The sequence below is a fragment of the Fukomys damarensis genome, unplaced genomic scaffold (assembly GCF_012274545.1).
Source record: "Fukomys damarensis isolate Sample0158 unplaced genomic scaffold, DMR_v1.0_HiC HiC_scaffold_25, whole genome shotgun sequence".
In the NCBI taxonomy this organism is placed as follows: Eukaryota; Metazoa; Chordata; class Mammalia; order Rodentia; family Bathyergidae; genus Fukomys; species Fukomys damarensis.
The window spans coordinates 27,868,547-27,881,987 of record NW_022900937.1 but is presented as its reverse complement, the minus strand read 5'-3'; the positions used below and the strand labels follow the sequence as shown (position 1 = coordinate 27,881,987).

General features: G+C 40.7%; 1 protein-coding gene and 1 pseudogene across 1 annotated transcript in view; one reads left to right on the top strand and one right to left on the bottom strand.

Moving 5' to 3' along the window:
* Positions 1 to 4,533, bottom strand: part of LOC104865498 (zinc finger protein 14) — a 67,348-nt gene extending 62,815 nt beyond the window's left edge. Inside the window, exon 1 of the mRNA XM_010629022.2 lies at positions 4,400 to 4,533. Within this exon, the coding sequence (XP_010627324.1) occupies positions 4,400 to 4,402 (3 nt within the window). The 5' untranslated portion in view covers positions 4,403 to 4,533. The remainder of the gene's footprint in view (positions 1 to 4,399) is intronic.
* Positions 4,534 to 5,816: 1,283 nt separating this feature from the next.
* Positions 5,817 to 8,631, top strand: LOC109118201 (annotated as a pseudogene).
* The last annotated feature ends 4,810 nt before the right edge of the window (positions 8,632 to 13,441 follow it).

Genomic DNA, 13,441 nt, shown 5'->3' with positions numbered 1-13,441 from the left:
AAAAAAAAAAAAAAAAAAAAAAAAAAAAGAGTGGAAAGGTATTCAGATACAAGTTTGTAAAGGCACAAATGTTAAGATGACCACAAAAAGACAAAAAGTATTACGATTTCTGTTCAGCAAAAAATATCCTTAATAAAATTAGCATGCAGATTAAAACTTATACAAAGTATTTTCATTTTCTACAAGTGATAAGTTGCTAGAAGAGAAAATGATTAAAAAACTATCCAACACAAATACGAACTAAGAAGGAAATAGACTACAGAAGAGCTTACACAGAAAAGGGAAAAAAGGACTAAAGGAAAAATGGAAAGGAGTATCAATTCAAATCAGTAAAATTAATCAAACTGAAAACATCAGGAGTTCATCAGGAAGACAAATAGAAATTATTGCCCCTGGCAGAGGCAGTGTGAATTAGATTTTAAATTGCTACACACTCTGGGCACTAGGCAAGTATGTTCCTGAGTATCAGTGGCATTTCCTCTAGGGCAGCAAGAAAGAAAATGTTTCCAGCACATTTATATCACTAACAGAACATGAAAATCCTGCTTTCCCACAACTGTGGAAAAGGCAAATGAAATATAATGTCACATCCACGTTTTCTCAAGTATGGAATCACCAATAGATTAAGACCTCTCACTTAGCAGGTTGGTGGACATAGAAATCCTGGATGACATGGCATCCTGAGATCAAAAAGACCCCATTAGATGACATTTTCCCAACTTTGCATTATAAACCCAAGTTGAGTGACACAAAAATCTGTCTGTACTTGAACACCGTTTCTCTTTTTTAAGTAATTTACTTATTTATTTTTGCAACAGGTTCTCACTAAGTAGTCCAGGCTGGCCTTGAACTCATGGCAAACCTTCGATTCAGCCTCCCCTGTGCTGGGATTACAGGCATACGCTACCATGCCAGGTGCTTTTTCACTTCTCCTCCACTCCCTCATTGCTTTTAGGTTCTATTGGAGCTAAAACCCACAAAGGTCATTATAGCTTGTTGTGCTATGATGACACACACTGGAGGTGTAGAGGCCAGACTAAGGAGTGAGTGAACTGAAGCTCAGCATTATCTCAGCTGTGCCTTTCTCCAGAGGACATTCCCATGGACTTCTGCAGGATATCAACATAAGAGGTTATCCAAAGATTGTGGGGAATTCAGAACTCAGGTGGGGGGTTCAGGGACCCTAGCCACACACGGAACACAGAAGAAATGCCTGTGGTCATCTCTTTCCCTAGAGTGATGTCAATCACTGCAAAGGAAAAACGAGCCCAAGTGTAGAAGGTAACAATTCTAGGCCAACATGAGTTCAGGCCATTAAGGCAAGGAAGAGGCAGGGGGAAATAGAAAAGGGTAGAGTAGAAAGCTAAATACTTCCTAAAAGACTGAGGCAGAAAGAATGGTTCCCATAATCAGCACAAAATAGACCCAGGAATGGAAGTGTTCTCACTTCAGTATTGTCCACGCTTGGTGTCTTGTGGTGGAAATGATCAGCTCTGAGTCTGACCAATGACAATTTCTATCCCTTTTCCTCATGAAACTAGTATGACCAGTGCTCCACTTCTATAGTAATAAATACAAGTAAATAAATAATCAAGCCAAAGCAAACCAAACAAAAAACAGAAAACCAGCCACAGCACTCCTTTTTATCAAAAATCAAAATACTATTCATAATGTATCCCAGTTCAGTCCTTCAAATTTGATTAATACAGAACTCAACACAAAGTATTACCAGATAAGTTTCATATTCTAGAGAAGTACTTTACAAGAGTTGAAGGAATGAGTCTACACATTCTCCTTGAATTAATAACGGAAAATATCTTGATCAACCCACAGGGTGTTCAAAATATAATGTATTTATATATATATATATAATCTAGCAAACACTGCTAAGCCTTGGCTCCTTTAAAACTGAGACACACATAATAGCCAAAACAAAACAAATAAACCTGATACACACATATATTAACCTGTAATTGAGAAAAATGCATGTGACACGTAGCTTATTTCATGAGAAAATACTAAATATCCCATGTAATTTATTGAATGTGCTGCACTGTAAATCACAGGATTTTTTTTTTCTTGGTGTTCTGTAGAAGACAGAGCAGGGACTCACTGCTGCTGCCCAGCATCTCAAGCAAGTATTGTACCAGATACCACTAGTGTCCAAAGAGCATAAAATTCCAAATCAAAGTAAATTTTCCACTGAATACTTATCACTTTTCCTTTATGCTTTATTGCTGGACTGAATTCAGGGTCTTACACATGTTACACAAGTTACTTAAGATTGGAGACACAGCCCACTGAATTTACTTTATGTTGAACTGGGTCTTGCTCCTGTCCAGCCTGGCCTTGCTAGTGCAATAATACCTGCCTCAGTGGCCCCAGTGGCTGAGATGAAATGTGGGCAGCACCATGCCGCACTGAGTTTCATTAACCAAGCACAGTAATCCTAGATAACAGTGGTGATGGAGAAACTCCCATCTTAGGCAGGCATGCGGCACAAGCCTGTCATTGCAGCACTCCAGGAGGCTGAAACAAGATCAAAAGTTTACTGCACCCTGGGTAACATAGTGGGATCTGGCCTCAAAATATTTAAAATATTAAAAGGTGGAGAATATATTCCAGACAAAAAGTCCTGGGTTCAATCTTCTGTACAATAAAAACAACAATAACACTTAAAATCTGTTGTATCCTGGAAAAATCCTTTTCCATCACACTTGGATGATGATAGCCACCAATTTTTAAGCCAGACAATGTCAAGCAGCTTCCTAATTTCCATTTTTTCTGGAAAAGACAGTTAGGGGCAAGTATGCTGGCACATACCACTAGTCTCAATACTCAGGATGCTAAGTAAAGAGAACAGCCACAAGCTGGAGGCAAACCTGGGCTATAGCAAGTTCGAGGCCAGCCTGAAATACGTAGCAGAACTCTCAAAAAAAAACAAGGAAATCGATTTGTTTACCTGGTTAGTAGTAACAGAAGACAAACATCTAAATTTTACTAAGTCTCCTTTCTTAATGCCTCAGATGTTTGCCCACTCTTAGATTGAGCTAGCACACAACTCCTTTACTGTCATAGTAGAAAAATACCTCAGGGTGAAGGCCCCTCTGTTGTAGATGTGGGTTTCCCATCACTATTCCATCCTCTTCCACTTTCTCCTATTTCCTCCTGCTTGCATAGAAAATTCCTTTATCACTAACCACTCTTACGGCTGAAGAGCTCACATTTCAGGCTTTACTCCTACTAGAATATTCCTTTGATATAAAGTCCACCACAATCAGCATTCCAATTCTTAAAGTGTCTACAGTCCAAGGTCTACAGTAACTCTTTGAGGTGCTGCCCCTGTCCTTTTTTTTTACTCCTACCGAATCACACGTCTGTCTAGATGCTCGGGTTTAATGACTCTTACACGGTGCATTTAACTAGCAGTTCCTTCTGGACCTTTCTCCTGCCCTTGCTAACACATTAACATCCCCTTTATTTTTCTCAGGATTCTAAACATTAACAGAAGGCCTCACATAAGTAGTCTTTATGTTTGTAGAGGCTCCACGTCAATCATTAAGATGACACTTGTTTTTTTATTGCTGTATATGTAATACAGGCGTTCATTCCATGCTTAGCATTGTACCACTGACTCAGATGGCCAGCAATATTGAATATTTCTTTTTTTCTTTCGCTTTGTTTTTGTGTCGGTTTGTTTGTTTGTTTGTCTTATTTATTCACTGAAAGTCTAGGTAGTTCAGGCTGGGCTTACTCTCATTAGGTAGTTCAGGGTACACTCAAAATCGCAGCGAACTTGCTGCCTCAGCCTCCGGAGTGCTGGGGCTACAGGACTGCACCACCAAGCCTGCTGATCCTTCAACTGTCATGGCATTACTCATCACTTATCCCGAGTGTGGTGGCAATGTGGGCACGTAATGGAATTTTGGCAATTTACTCTCATCACAGAGCAGCATTGAGAAGCTAAGTTATGGTTTTTAGACCCTTTATCACAGATATTTATAAAATTCAAGCCCACCAGGTCTGCGTGAAGAATGAATGGGGCCAGCGATCCCGCACACCACAGCTTCCCCGCCTGGACTCCCCACCGAAGCAGCGTCTCCCCACAATTCCCTCTCCATACACAGGTGGAGACGCAGCTGCGGCTGCCGACACCGCACTCCGGGCTGGCGGGGTGGCTGTGGACAGGATGTTGGGTATACAGTGTAGACCTCTCTGAGGCACACAGTGTAGACCTCTCTGAGGCGGAGGGACAGAGTGTCCACGGCGCGGAGACCAAGAGGAGCTCTGATGAGAGCAGTGGGGAGGCACCGGCGCCATTGCTGTCCTCACCGCGTCCGCCCAGGCCTCGCCCCCTCTGGTCAGGTCGCTAGTCAGCGCACCCATCCCACAACCTCACCATTGTCGCTGGAGGGTCTCCCCGGGTGCTTCCCACTCAGCCTGCAGCCAGTAAAAATCCTAAAGCAGGACGGCCTGCCCCGCTGGGGCGGCTCTCAGCACCGCGATCAGGTCTAGGCTTTGGCGCCGTGAAACAGAACCCGCCTCCCCTGGGCCACCTGATTGGGCAGTTAAGACAGCCCGGCCCTCAACACTGATTGGCTCCTGCTCCACTGCCCGCCCTCTGAACTAAGAGTGACAACAGAAGCTGATTTTTACCTGCGCAAGGGCTCCTCAAATGGGAGAGTCTAATCTGGACACTTCTTGACCAGTTTGTCTCCCAAACTGACCTGACCTAGCCTGCATTTCAGAAGAGTTTACTCCTGGTGTCGCCGAGCTGCTTCTGTCCTCTTTTGTTTTGTTTTTATGACAAGTCTTGCAATGTAATTTAATCTGTTCTTGAATTCACTATGTAGCTCAGACTGGTCTTGAGCTCCCTGTGATCCTCCTGCTCCATTCTCCCCACTGCGTGGTTTACAGGAGTGCACCACCATGCCTGACTACTCCAGTCTTCTTAATGGACTCAGTGAGATCTCCCTGTGTGTTGCTCTTCTAAATGGGATCACCAGTCTGCTAAGAGAGTTCCAGAGTTAATTCACCATGGAGAAATCACTGTGAGAATCCAAGGAAGACCAGGACAAAATGCTTTTGTAAGAGGAGTGAAATCAGAAATAAGGTTGTTGGCTTTATGGAAAAGACTTCTCACACTGTATCTCTTGATTTTAAGAAAAAAGTACACACATACACACAGACACACACACACACATATGCCAAAGAAAGGCATATGCTTGCTGAATAAACACACTCTCTGATGTTGAGGCAGGGAAACATAAGGACTTCAGACTGTAAGCTCCCTGTGCCCTGCAGTTCCCTCCTCAAAAGTTGCAGCTCTGTCTTTCTGCACAGTTATGTTGCTAGAAGGAAAATATTACCTGGAATCATGTGACCCAAATAACTCTCCAGCCACCACAGTCCATGATGTTCACTGCTTCATTCCACTGGTATGTTTCTTTATGAAGGACCTGGGTCACCAGCAGTCACCGTGCACCTGCAGGTTCAAGCTTCTCCACAGTGAGTCAGGGCTCAGGACGAAAATGCCACTTGCCACCTCCATCTTCATTGAAGTCTCTCTTTGCTCTCCCCATGGGCTTCAATTCTCAATTCAGATCCTTCCTGGGTCCTGGGGCTCACTTCCCTCCTTATCTTCTTCCTCACATTGCTATATTCCAGAGTCTGGAATCAAATCTTAAGAGGCTGTTTCTCTGCTGTTCACCACTTTCCCATCTTCCCAGAAGGTTCTCGTTGTTTACTACTGATGAGGGGATTCAGAGGCTTAGGGAAATGTGAGTGATGGAATGGGTTTTTCAAGTCAATCCTAATTGCCACATCACTGTGGCCCTACAGTAAGAGGAGGGGCCTCTGAAGTTCACTTGATCAATGGAGTTTTAGCAGAGGTCCGACTCACTGTTGAGTAAGTCCCCAAATTTACTCTGTAGTTATATCGCTGGCAGAATACACAATATAATTAGAACTTGGTGGAACACCCACATTGGTTCAGTAAACTGTAACATGAAGGCTATTATAAAAGAAAAAGCCAAATGGAAGCCATTAGAGTTGCCTTTGCTGGGTAAAATATTAAACAAAAACAATATCACTTTCTTGGAGGGATTGCAGAGATTAGTGCTATTATCAAGGACTTGAAGGATACAGGGTTGGTTGTTCCCAACACATCTCCATTTAATTCTTTGATTTGGCCTGTGCAGAAAATGGATGAATCTTGGATAATGATGGTATACTACCACAAAGTGAATCAGTTGTCACTCCAACTAAAGCTGCTTTACCAGATGTGGTGCCGTTGCTTGAGAAGATTAGCACATCTCCTGTTACTTGGTATGCAGCTATTGACTTGGCAAATGACTTCCTTCTCCATACCTACCCACATGACTCATGAGAAACGATTTGTTTTCAGTGGGCAAGACCAGCAACACGTTTTCATTGTCCTACCTCAAAGTTATATTAGCTCTCCAGCCCTGTGTCACAACTTAGTTTGCAGGGATCTTGATCACCTTTCTCTTTCACAAAGCATAACATTGGTCCATTACATTGATAATATTATGCTGACTGGACCAAGTCAGCAGGACTTGTTATTGGTAAATAACACTGGACTTGTTATTAAAGAATTTGAGAAGCAGAGGATGGGAAATAAGTTCTACTAAAATTACGCGTCCTTTTTTCTCAGTGAAATTTCTAGGAGTCAAGTAGTGTGGGCCATGTAGAGATGCCCCTTCTAAGATAAATATTTTGTCAATCAGGCTTGTCTTACAACAAAAAAGAAGGTCAATGACTCATGGGCCTATTTGGATATTGGATGAGGCAATACATTCCTTACTTAGCTGTTTAACTCCAGCCCATGTACTCAGTGACTCAGAAAGCTGCTACTTTTGAGTGTGGCCCTGAATAAGATAAGGCTCTAACAGGTCCAGGCTTCTGTGCATGCTTCTCTGATAATGGGGTCATATGATCCCATTGGCATTTCGAGTGGTGGTGGCAGGTAGGGAAGTTGTTTGTAGTCTCTAGTGGTCCTCCTGGATAAATTGCTATGGAGATCTTTAGGATTGTGGAACAAGACTCTGCCTTCATCTGCAGACAGCTACTCTCCCTTTGAAAAATAGATCTTGACCTGCTACTGGGCCTTACTGGAACTGAATGCTTGATCACGGGTCAGAAGGTAGCCACACAACCTGAACTGCCTGTCATGAGCTGAGTATTATCTAATCTATTGAGTCAAAAGTTGGACATACACAGCAACAGTCTATCACTAAAAGGAAATAGTATATACATGATCGAGACAGAGCAGGTCCAGAGGCTACAAGTAAGTTACGGGAAGAAGTTCCTCAGATGCCCATGGCTCCTACTACTGACATATCACCTTCTGTTTCCCAACATGCACCTATAGTCTCACGGGGCCTACCATATGATCAACTGTTAAGGGGGAGGGAGTCTGTTTAGGGATGGTTCTGCATGTTATGCAAGCTCCACCAATAAGTGGACAGGTACAGCATTACGACCCCTTTCCAGGACACCCACAAAGGTGAAGGAAAATCTTAACAGTGTGCAAACTTTGGACAGTGCACCTGGTAGTATATTTTTCCTGGGAGGAAAAATGGTCAAATATGCAAATGTATACTGATTCGTGGGCTGTAGACAATGGTCTGGTCCAGCATTCAGGAACTTGGAGGACATAACAGGAAAATTGGTGTTAAAGTTGTTTGGGGAGGAGGTATGTGGATAGACCTATCTTTATGGACAAAGATGTAAAAATATTTGAAATTTTCTTTTGCTTGTTTTGGTTTGGTTTTTTGGTACTGGGAATTGAGCTCACCTTCTACTTGTAAAACAGACATGGTACCACTGAGTTAAATCCCTGGCCCAGTAAAAATATTTGTATCTCATGTAAACACTCACCAAAAAGTGACCTCAGCAGAAGCCTTTAACAGTCAAGTAGATAAGATTACCTATTCTGTAGCCAATAGTCAACTTCTGTCTTCAGCCACCCCATCATTGCCCAGTGGGCTCGTGAACAGAGTAGCCATGTTGGCAGGGATAGCTTTTATGCACGCTCACAAACATGGGCACCCTCTTACCAAGGCTTATCTAGCTACAGCCACTGCTGAATGCCCAATGTGCCAGTGGCAGACACCAACCTTGATTTCCCAGTATGGCACCATTCCTTGGGGTGAAGAGCCTTTGACCTGGTGGCAGGTTGATTATATTGGAGCATTTCCATCACGGAAAGGAGTGTGCATTGTCCTTACTGGCAAAAATACTTATTCTGTAAATGGATTTGCCTTTTCTGCATATAATACTTCCGCCAAACTCCCATCCGTGGAATCACATAATGCCTTATCCAATATCGTGGAATTCCACAGTGTTGGCTGTGAGCATTGGCTTAAGGAATACCTATGATGTCCAAAGAAATGAGGCAATAGGTTCCTGCTCATGGAATTCACTGGTCTCACCATGCTTCTCACCATCTGGAAGCAACTGGATTGATAGAAGTGTGGAATGGTCTTTTGAAGACACAGTTGTAGCACCAGTTAGGTGACAATAGCTTTGCAGGGCTGGGGCAAGGTTTTTATAAAGGCTGTGTATACTTTGAGTCAGCACCCACTCTGTTGTACTATGTCTCCTTAGCCAGGATTCATGTGTACAGGGATGAGGGGTAGAGGTAAGAATGGTACCAGTCACCATTATCTGTAATGATCTACTAGCAAAAAATTTTGCACCCAAATTCTCATGACTTTATGCTTTGCTGGCTTAGAAAGAATTCTTAATTGCAGAAAGGGAAGACCTGTAACAGGAAGCACAACAATGATACAATTGAAGTGGAACCGAAGACTCCCCCCTGGTAATTTTGGTCTCTTTTTGACTCTGAGGAAACTAGCTAAAAAGGGTGTTACTAGTTAAAAAGGGTGTTGAGGGGGTGACTGACACAGACTGTCAAGGGAATATTGGAATATTACTCCACATGGAGAAAAGAAAAAAAAAACTTGGAATCCAGGTGATTCCTTAGCACACCTACCAGTATTAATCTGCCATGTATAAAAGTCAATGGAAAACTATACAATGCAATCCAAGCACAATATCATATAGCCCAGATCCTTCAGGAATGAAAGTATGAGTCACCATCTCAGGGAAAGAACCAGTATCTGCAGAGGTACTTGCTGAAGGTCAAGGAAATGCAAAATGAGTAGTACAAGGTAGTTCTAAATATCAGCTATGCCCCTGTGAGCTGCTACAGAAATGAGGACTGTAACTGTAATACTTCTTTCCTAATATGCTTCCAATGTAATATAATGTTGATAGAATTAATATTGGTTAAGTCTTGTTAACCTCTGTTTTAGTGTTCAAGTTATGAAATGATAGGAGTAAGCATCACCCAAAGAAATCTTCTCTTCTATTCTTGCAAAGGAGTTAGTGTGTTTCCATTTGTACACAGGATAATTACAACATGTTAGGTATATTTATAAACTTGGTTTGTATCTGGAGACTATGGTTTAAAGAAATGTGTCTGGTTTTGAAGTCATCAAGAATGGATTGTGATAGTTAACTCATTGTGTTGACTTGAGTACTACATGCCCAACTAAATTTGCCCAGTAAAATTATGGGGATGGAAGACCCACCCTACAGTGTATTCTTGTGAGAATGTCATAAAAAAGAAACAAAACTGTCAGAAGCCTACTGTGACTACATGGTTCTTCCCTCCTTTCTCTCAGGACAGGAAGCAACCCTGAGAGCGTTCTGCTGTTCTGCTGTCAGAGTTAAAGCCCAAGCCTCTCTAAATAAAATGGTGGCCTCACCTACCCACTGCTGATCCATACAAACGGATCAACCTCGCTCACCAACTGTTGTGCCTGGGTGGATGCTCGCGGAATATTGTCTCTCCCTCTCACCACTTCCTTCAACTGTACAGGACACTCAGTTCAGGTATGGTCTCTATTTCACAGTGAGCAGCAAAGTCGTTTGTGCTGCCTCCCCACCAGGGAGCACAGCCACTCTGTTTTCCCGTCTGTGGCAGTAAGCTATTTCTTCTGTAGCAATGGATCCTATTTTCCTTTCTATCAGCCCCTTTGGTTCTTGTGTGCCCTCTACACTCTTTTTTGGCCTCTGAGCTATTGATTTCCAGACTCTGGGCACTTTGTCTTGGAGAAACTGTGCCACTGAAACTCACTGCTCCCATAGGAGTATAAATTGGTAAAACCACTATGGAGATCAGTATGGACATTCCTCAAAAACTAAAAATGGAAATTCCATCTGATCCAGGTATTCCACTTCTATATAACTTCCTAAAAGTTAGAGACATCATATCATAGTGATGTATGTTTCCCCATGTGTATGGCAGCACGATTCGTAATAGCTGAATCTTGGAAGCAGATTATATGTCCTTCAACAGAGGAATGGATAAAGAAAATGTGGTGTGCATGCACAGTGGAGTTCTACTCTTCCATAAAGATAAACTCAAATCATTTTTAGGAAAATGGTTGCACCTTGAGACCAAAATGTTAAGTGAAGGAAATCACACAGGCTGAAATATCACATCATGTAGAGGAACATAGTTGCTTAAGTCTGGCTGACCCTAAACTAAAAAGTACATCCAGAAATTAAGGAAACTGGCATGCATCATCAAGTTCTGGCCATTCTGGGGCCAATTATCACAGAGGACGTAGTTTAGCTTCCTGGACTGATTTTCTGGACAGATATTGCAGCTAAGAGTTTAGTTTTTGTAGATGGTTTGGCCATTGTCTGCTTTGTATATTTAGCATCCCAGTGTTCCCATCATCCTTTCACCAATAACTCTGAGAGGGAACTACCCAAATGCTCATCATTATTGTGGTATATTCATAAATGGAATATATGGACTGCACAATGAAATATCATATAGCAACGTGAATGAATAATTACACTTATTCTCAACAATGTGGGTGAATCTCACAAACATAATATTGAGCAAAAAATAGATTAAAAGACTGCATATTATAGGATTGTTTATGTGAGGCACACAGAACCAGCCTAATCCATGACACTAGAAGTCAGGATGGTGATGCCCATATGAGAAGTAGTATAAATATTTGATAGGAGTAAAAGGCAATGTTCTGTGAAGCAGGTAATAACTGTTTCTTGATCTGCAATGTTGGTTACATGGTGTGTATAGTGAAAATTTATTTGGATTTACAACTGTGGTATGAAAACCTGTATGTATATTGGTTTCCTATAAAAATTTTAAAATAAATTTTAAAAAACCCCAAAGAAACCACAACAAGAAAAGAAGGCTTGACTCTGTTTCTGTGAAGGAGCTCCAGTATTGTCACCTTTGAGGTCATCTCCTGGCTTCCAGTACAGGCTCTTTAGCCTCAGGCTCAGATCGTTCAGTCTTCTGGCACATGCCCTACACCCTTATACAGAATCACACAAGACATTACAATGGCTCCAGGCCTGCGACTGGATATTTTGGATCTCCAGCACAGACAGACCTTTTGCGCTGTTCCACATCTGATTGTGTGGGCAGCCATTGTAAGCCAATCTTGTAAATTATTATATATTAGTATATTTCATGTTAAATCTTTTTCTCTAGTAAATGTTGCCTGATACATTACTATAATTCCTGATATCCTTTTACAGAGAAGGCCCGATCCATCTGATCTGTCGCAATCAGAAACTCTCAGCAGTATGGTTTCTTTTTTGGTACAAGTGGTGGTAAAATTACCACAAATTTAAGTCATAACAATATAAGCATGAAAAGTAAAATTTTGATAAGAAAGCAAAATTTTATATAAATCATAATATTGACACCAACATGAAAGCAAAATAGCCAAAATATGTACTTGATATAATTACACTGGGATATATGCAGGTATCTTGTTTGAATATGAAAAACAAAACATTTGCTAATTTACAAGTTGTGTAATAACAAACTTTGTCAAAAACACATTCTCAAGTCACTAAATATGCATATATACATATATAACATCAAATTTAAATTTTTTTACACAGAATATGAAGTACATACACTAAGAAAATTAAAATCAAAGTTATTGGGAAACTCCATCAATTAAAAAGCAATTAATAAAATTTGTTTGAGTGGCCTATACTTTCTAATAGCAAAAACAAAACAAAACCAAACTGTGTAAATACTAACCTTACTATGAAGTGAGGAATTCAGTTCAATTCATCTTTAATTAGAAGATATATTAAGTTCAAACACTATGGCATACACAAAAATATATTCTATCAATATTTTTAATAAAAAGACTACAGATAGTTCAGATATTTAGAAGTGATTTACTGAAAAACAGAAAGAACACATTCTATGATCTCTATTTGGGAGTATATTTTCTGGAAACTTTATGAAGAAATATTGACATTAAATTTTTCATTTAATTTATAGAGGTCTACACCACATAATGAATTTCACGATTTTCAAAATAGGCTTACATGGATATAGTTTCTCCCCAGCGTAAATTTCATGTAGTTGATGAAAACTGAGTTCATTGAATGCTTTCCCTGCATTACTGATACACATGTGAGATCTTCTATGTCTATAAACTCACCAGCGGATCTTTCTCCACATGGCTTACATGCATAGTTTCTCACCTGTGTTTTTTCATGTGCTTGACAATATTTGCATGCAGTGAATGCCTCCCCACATTGCTTGTACACATAAGGTTTCTCCCCAGTGTGAGTTCTTTCATGTCTGTGACAAGATTTGTGTGTAGTGAATGCCTTCCCACATTACTTACATATGTACAGTTTTACCCCAGTAAAATGGGGTACTTTCATGGATTTGACAGGAACTGTGTGTGGTGAATGTTTTCCCACATTGCTTACATATATAGGATTTGTCATCAGTATGAATTATTTCATGATTTTTTAGTGTAGGGAATGCTTTTCCACATTGCTTACATGCATAGGGTTTCTCACCTGCATGAGCTCTTTCATGTGCTTGATAATAAATGTGTTTAATGAATGCTTTTCCACATTGCTTACATATAAAGGGTTTCTCCCCAGTGTTAATACTTTCATGACTTTGACAGAAACTGTGTGTGGTGAATGCTTTCCCACACTGCTTACATACATAGGGTTTCTCATTAGAGTGGGTTTGTATATGTCTACAAAATGCAGATTTATCAGCAAATCCTTTTCCACATTGCTTACATACATGTGGTTTTTCCCCAGTATGACTTCTTTCATGAATTTTACAAGAACTGTATCTACTGAAGGCTTTCCCACATTGCCAACATGGTAGTGTTTCTCCCCAGCGTGAGTTCTTTCATGTATTTAACACTGACTATGTCTACTAAATGCTTTTCCAGATTGCTTCCCACATACATACAGTTTCTTCTCCATGTGGAAATTTTCATGTTTTTACAACTTTGAGTATTGAAGGTTCTCCCACATTGCTTGAGTATATATGGTTTCTTCCCAGAATGAATACTTTCATGAATTT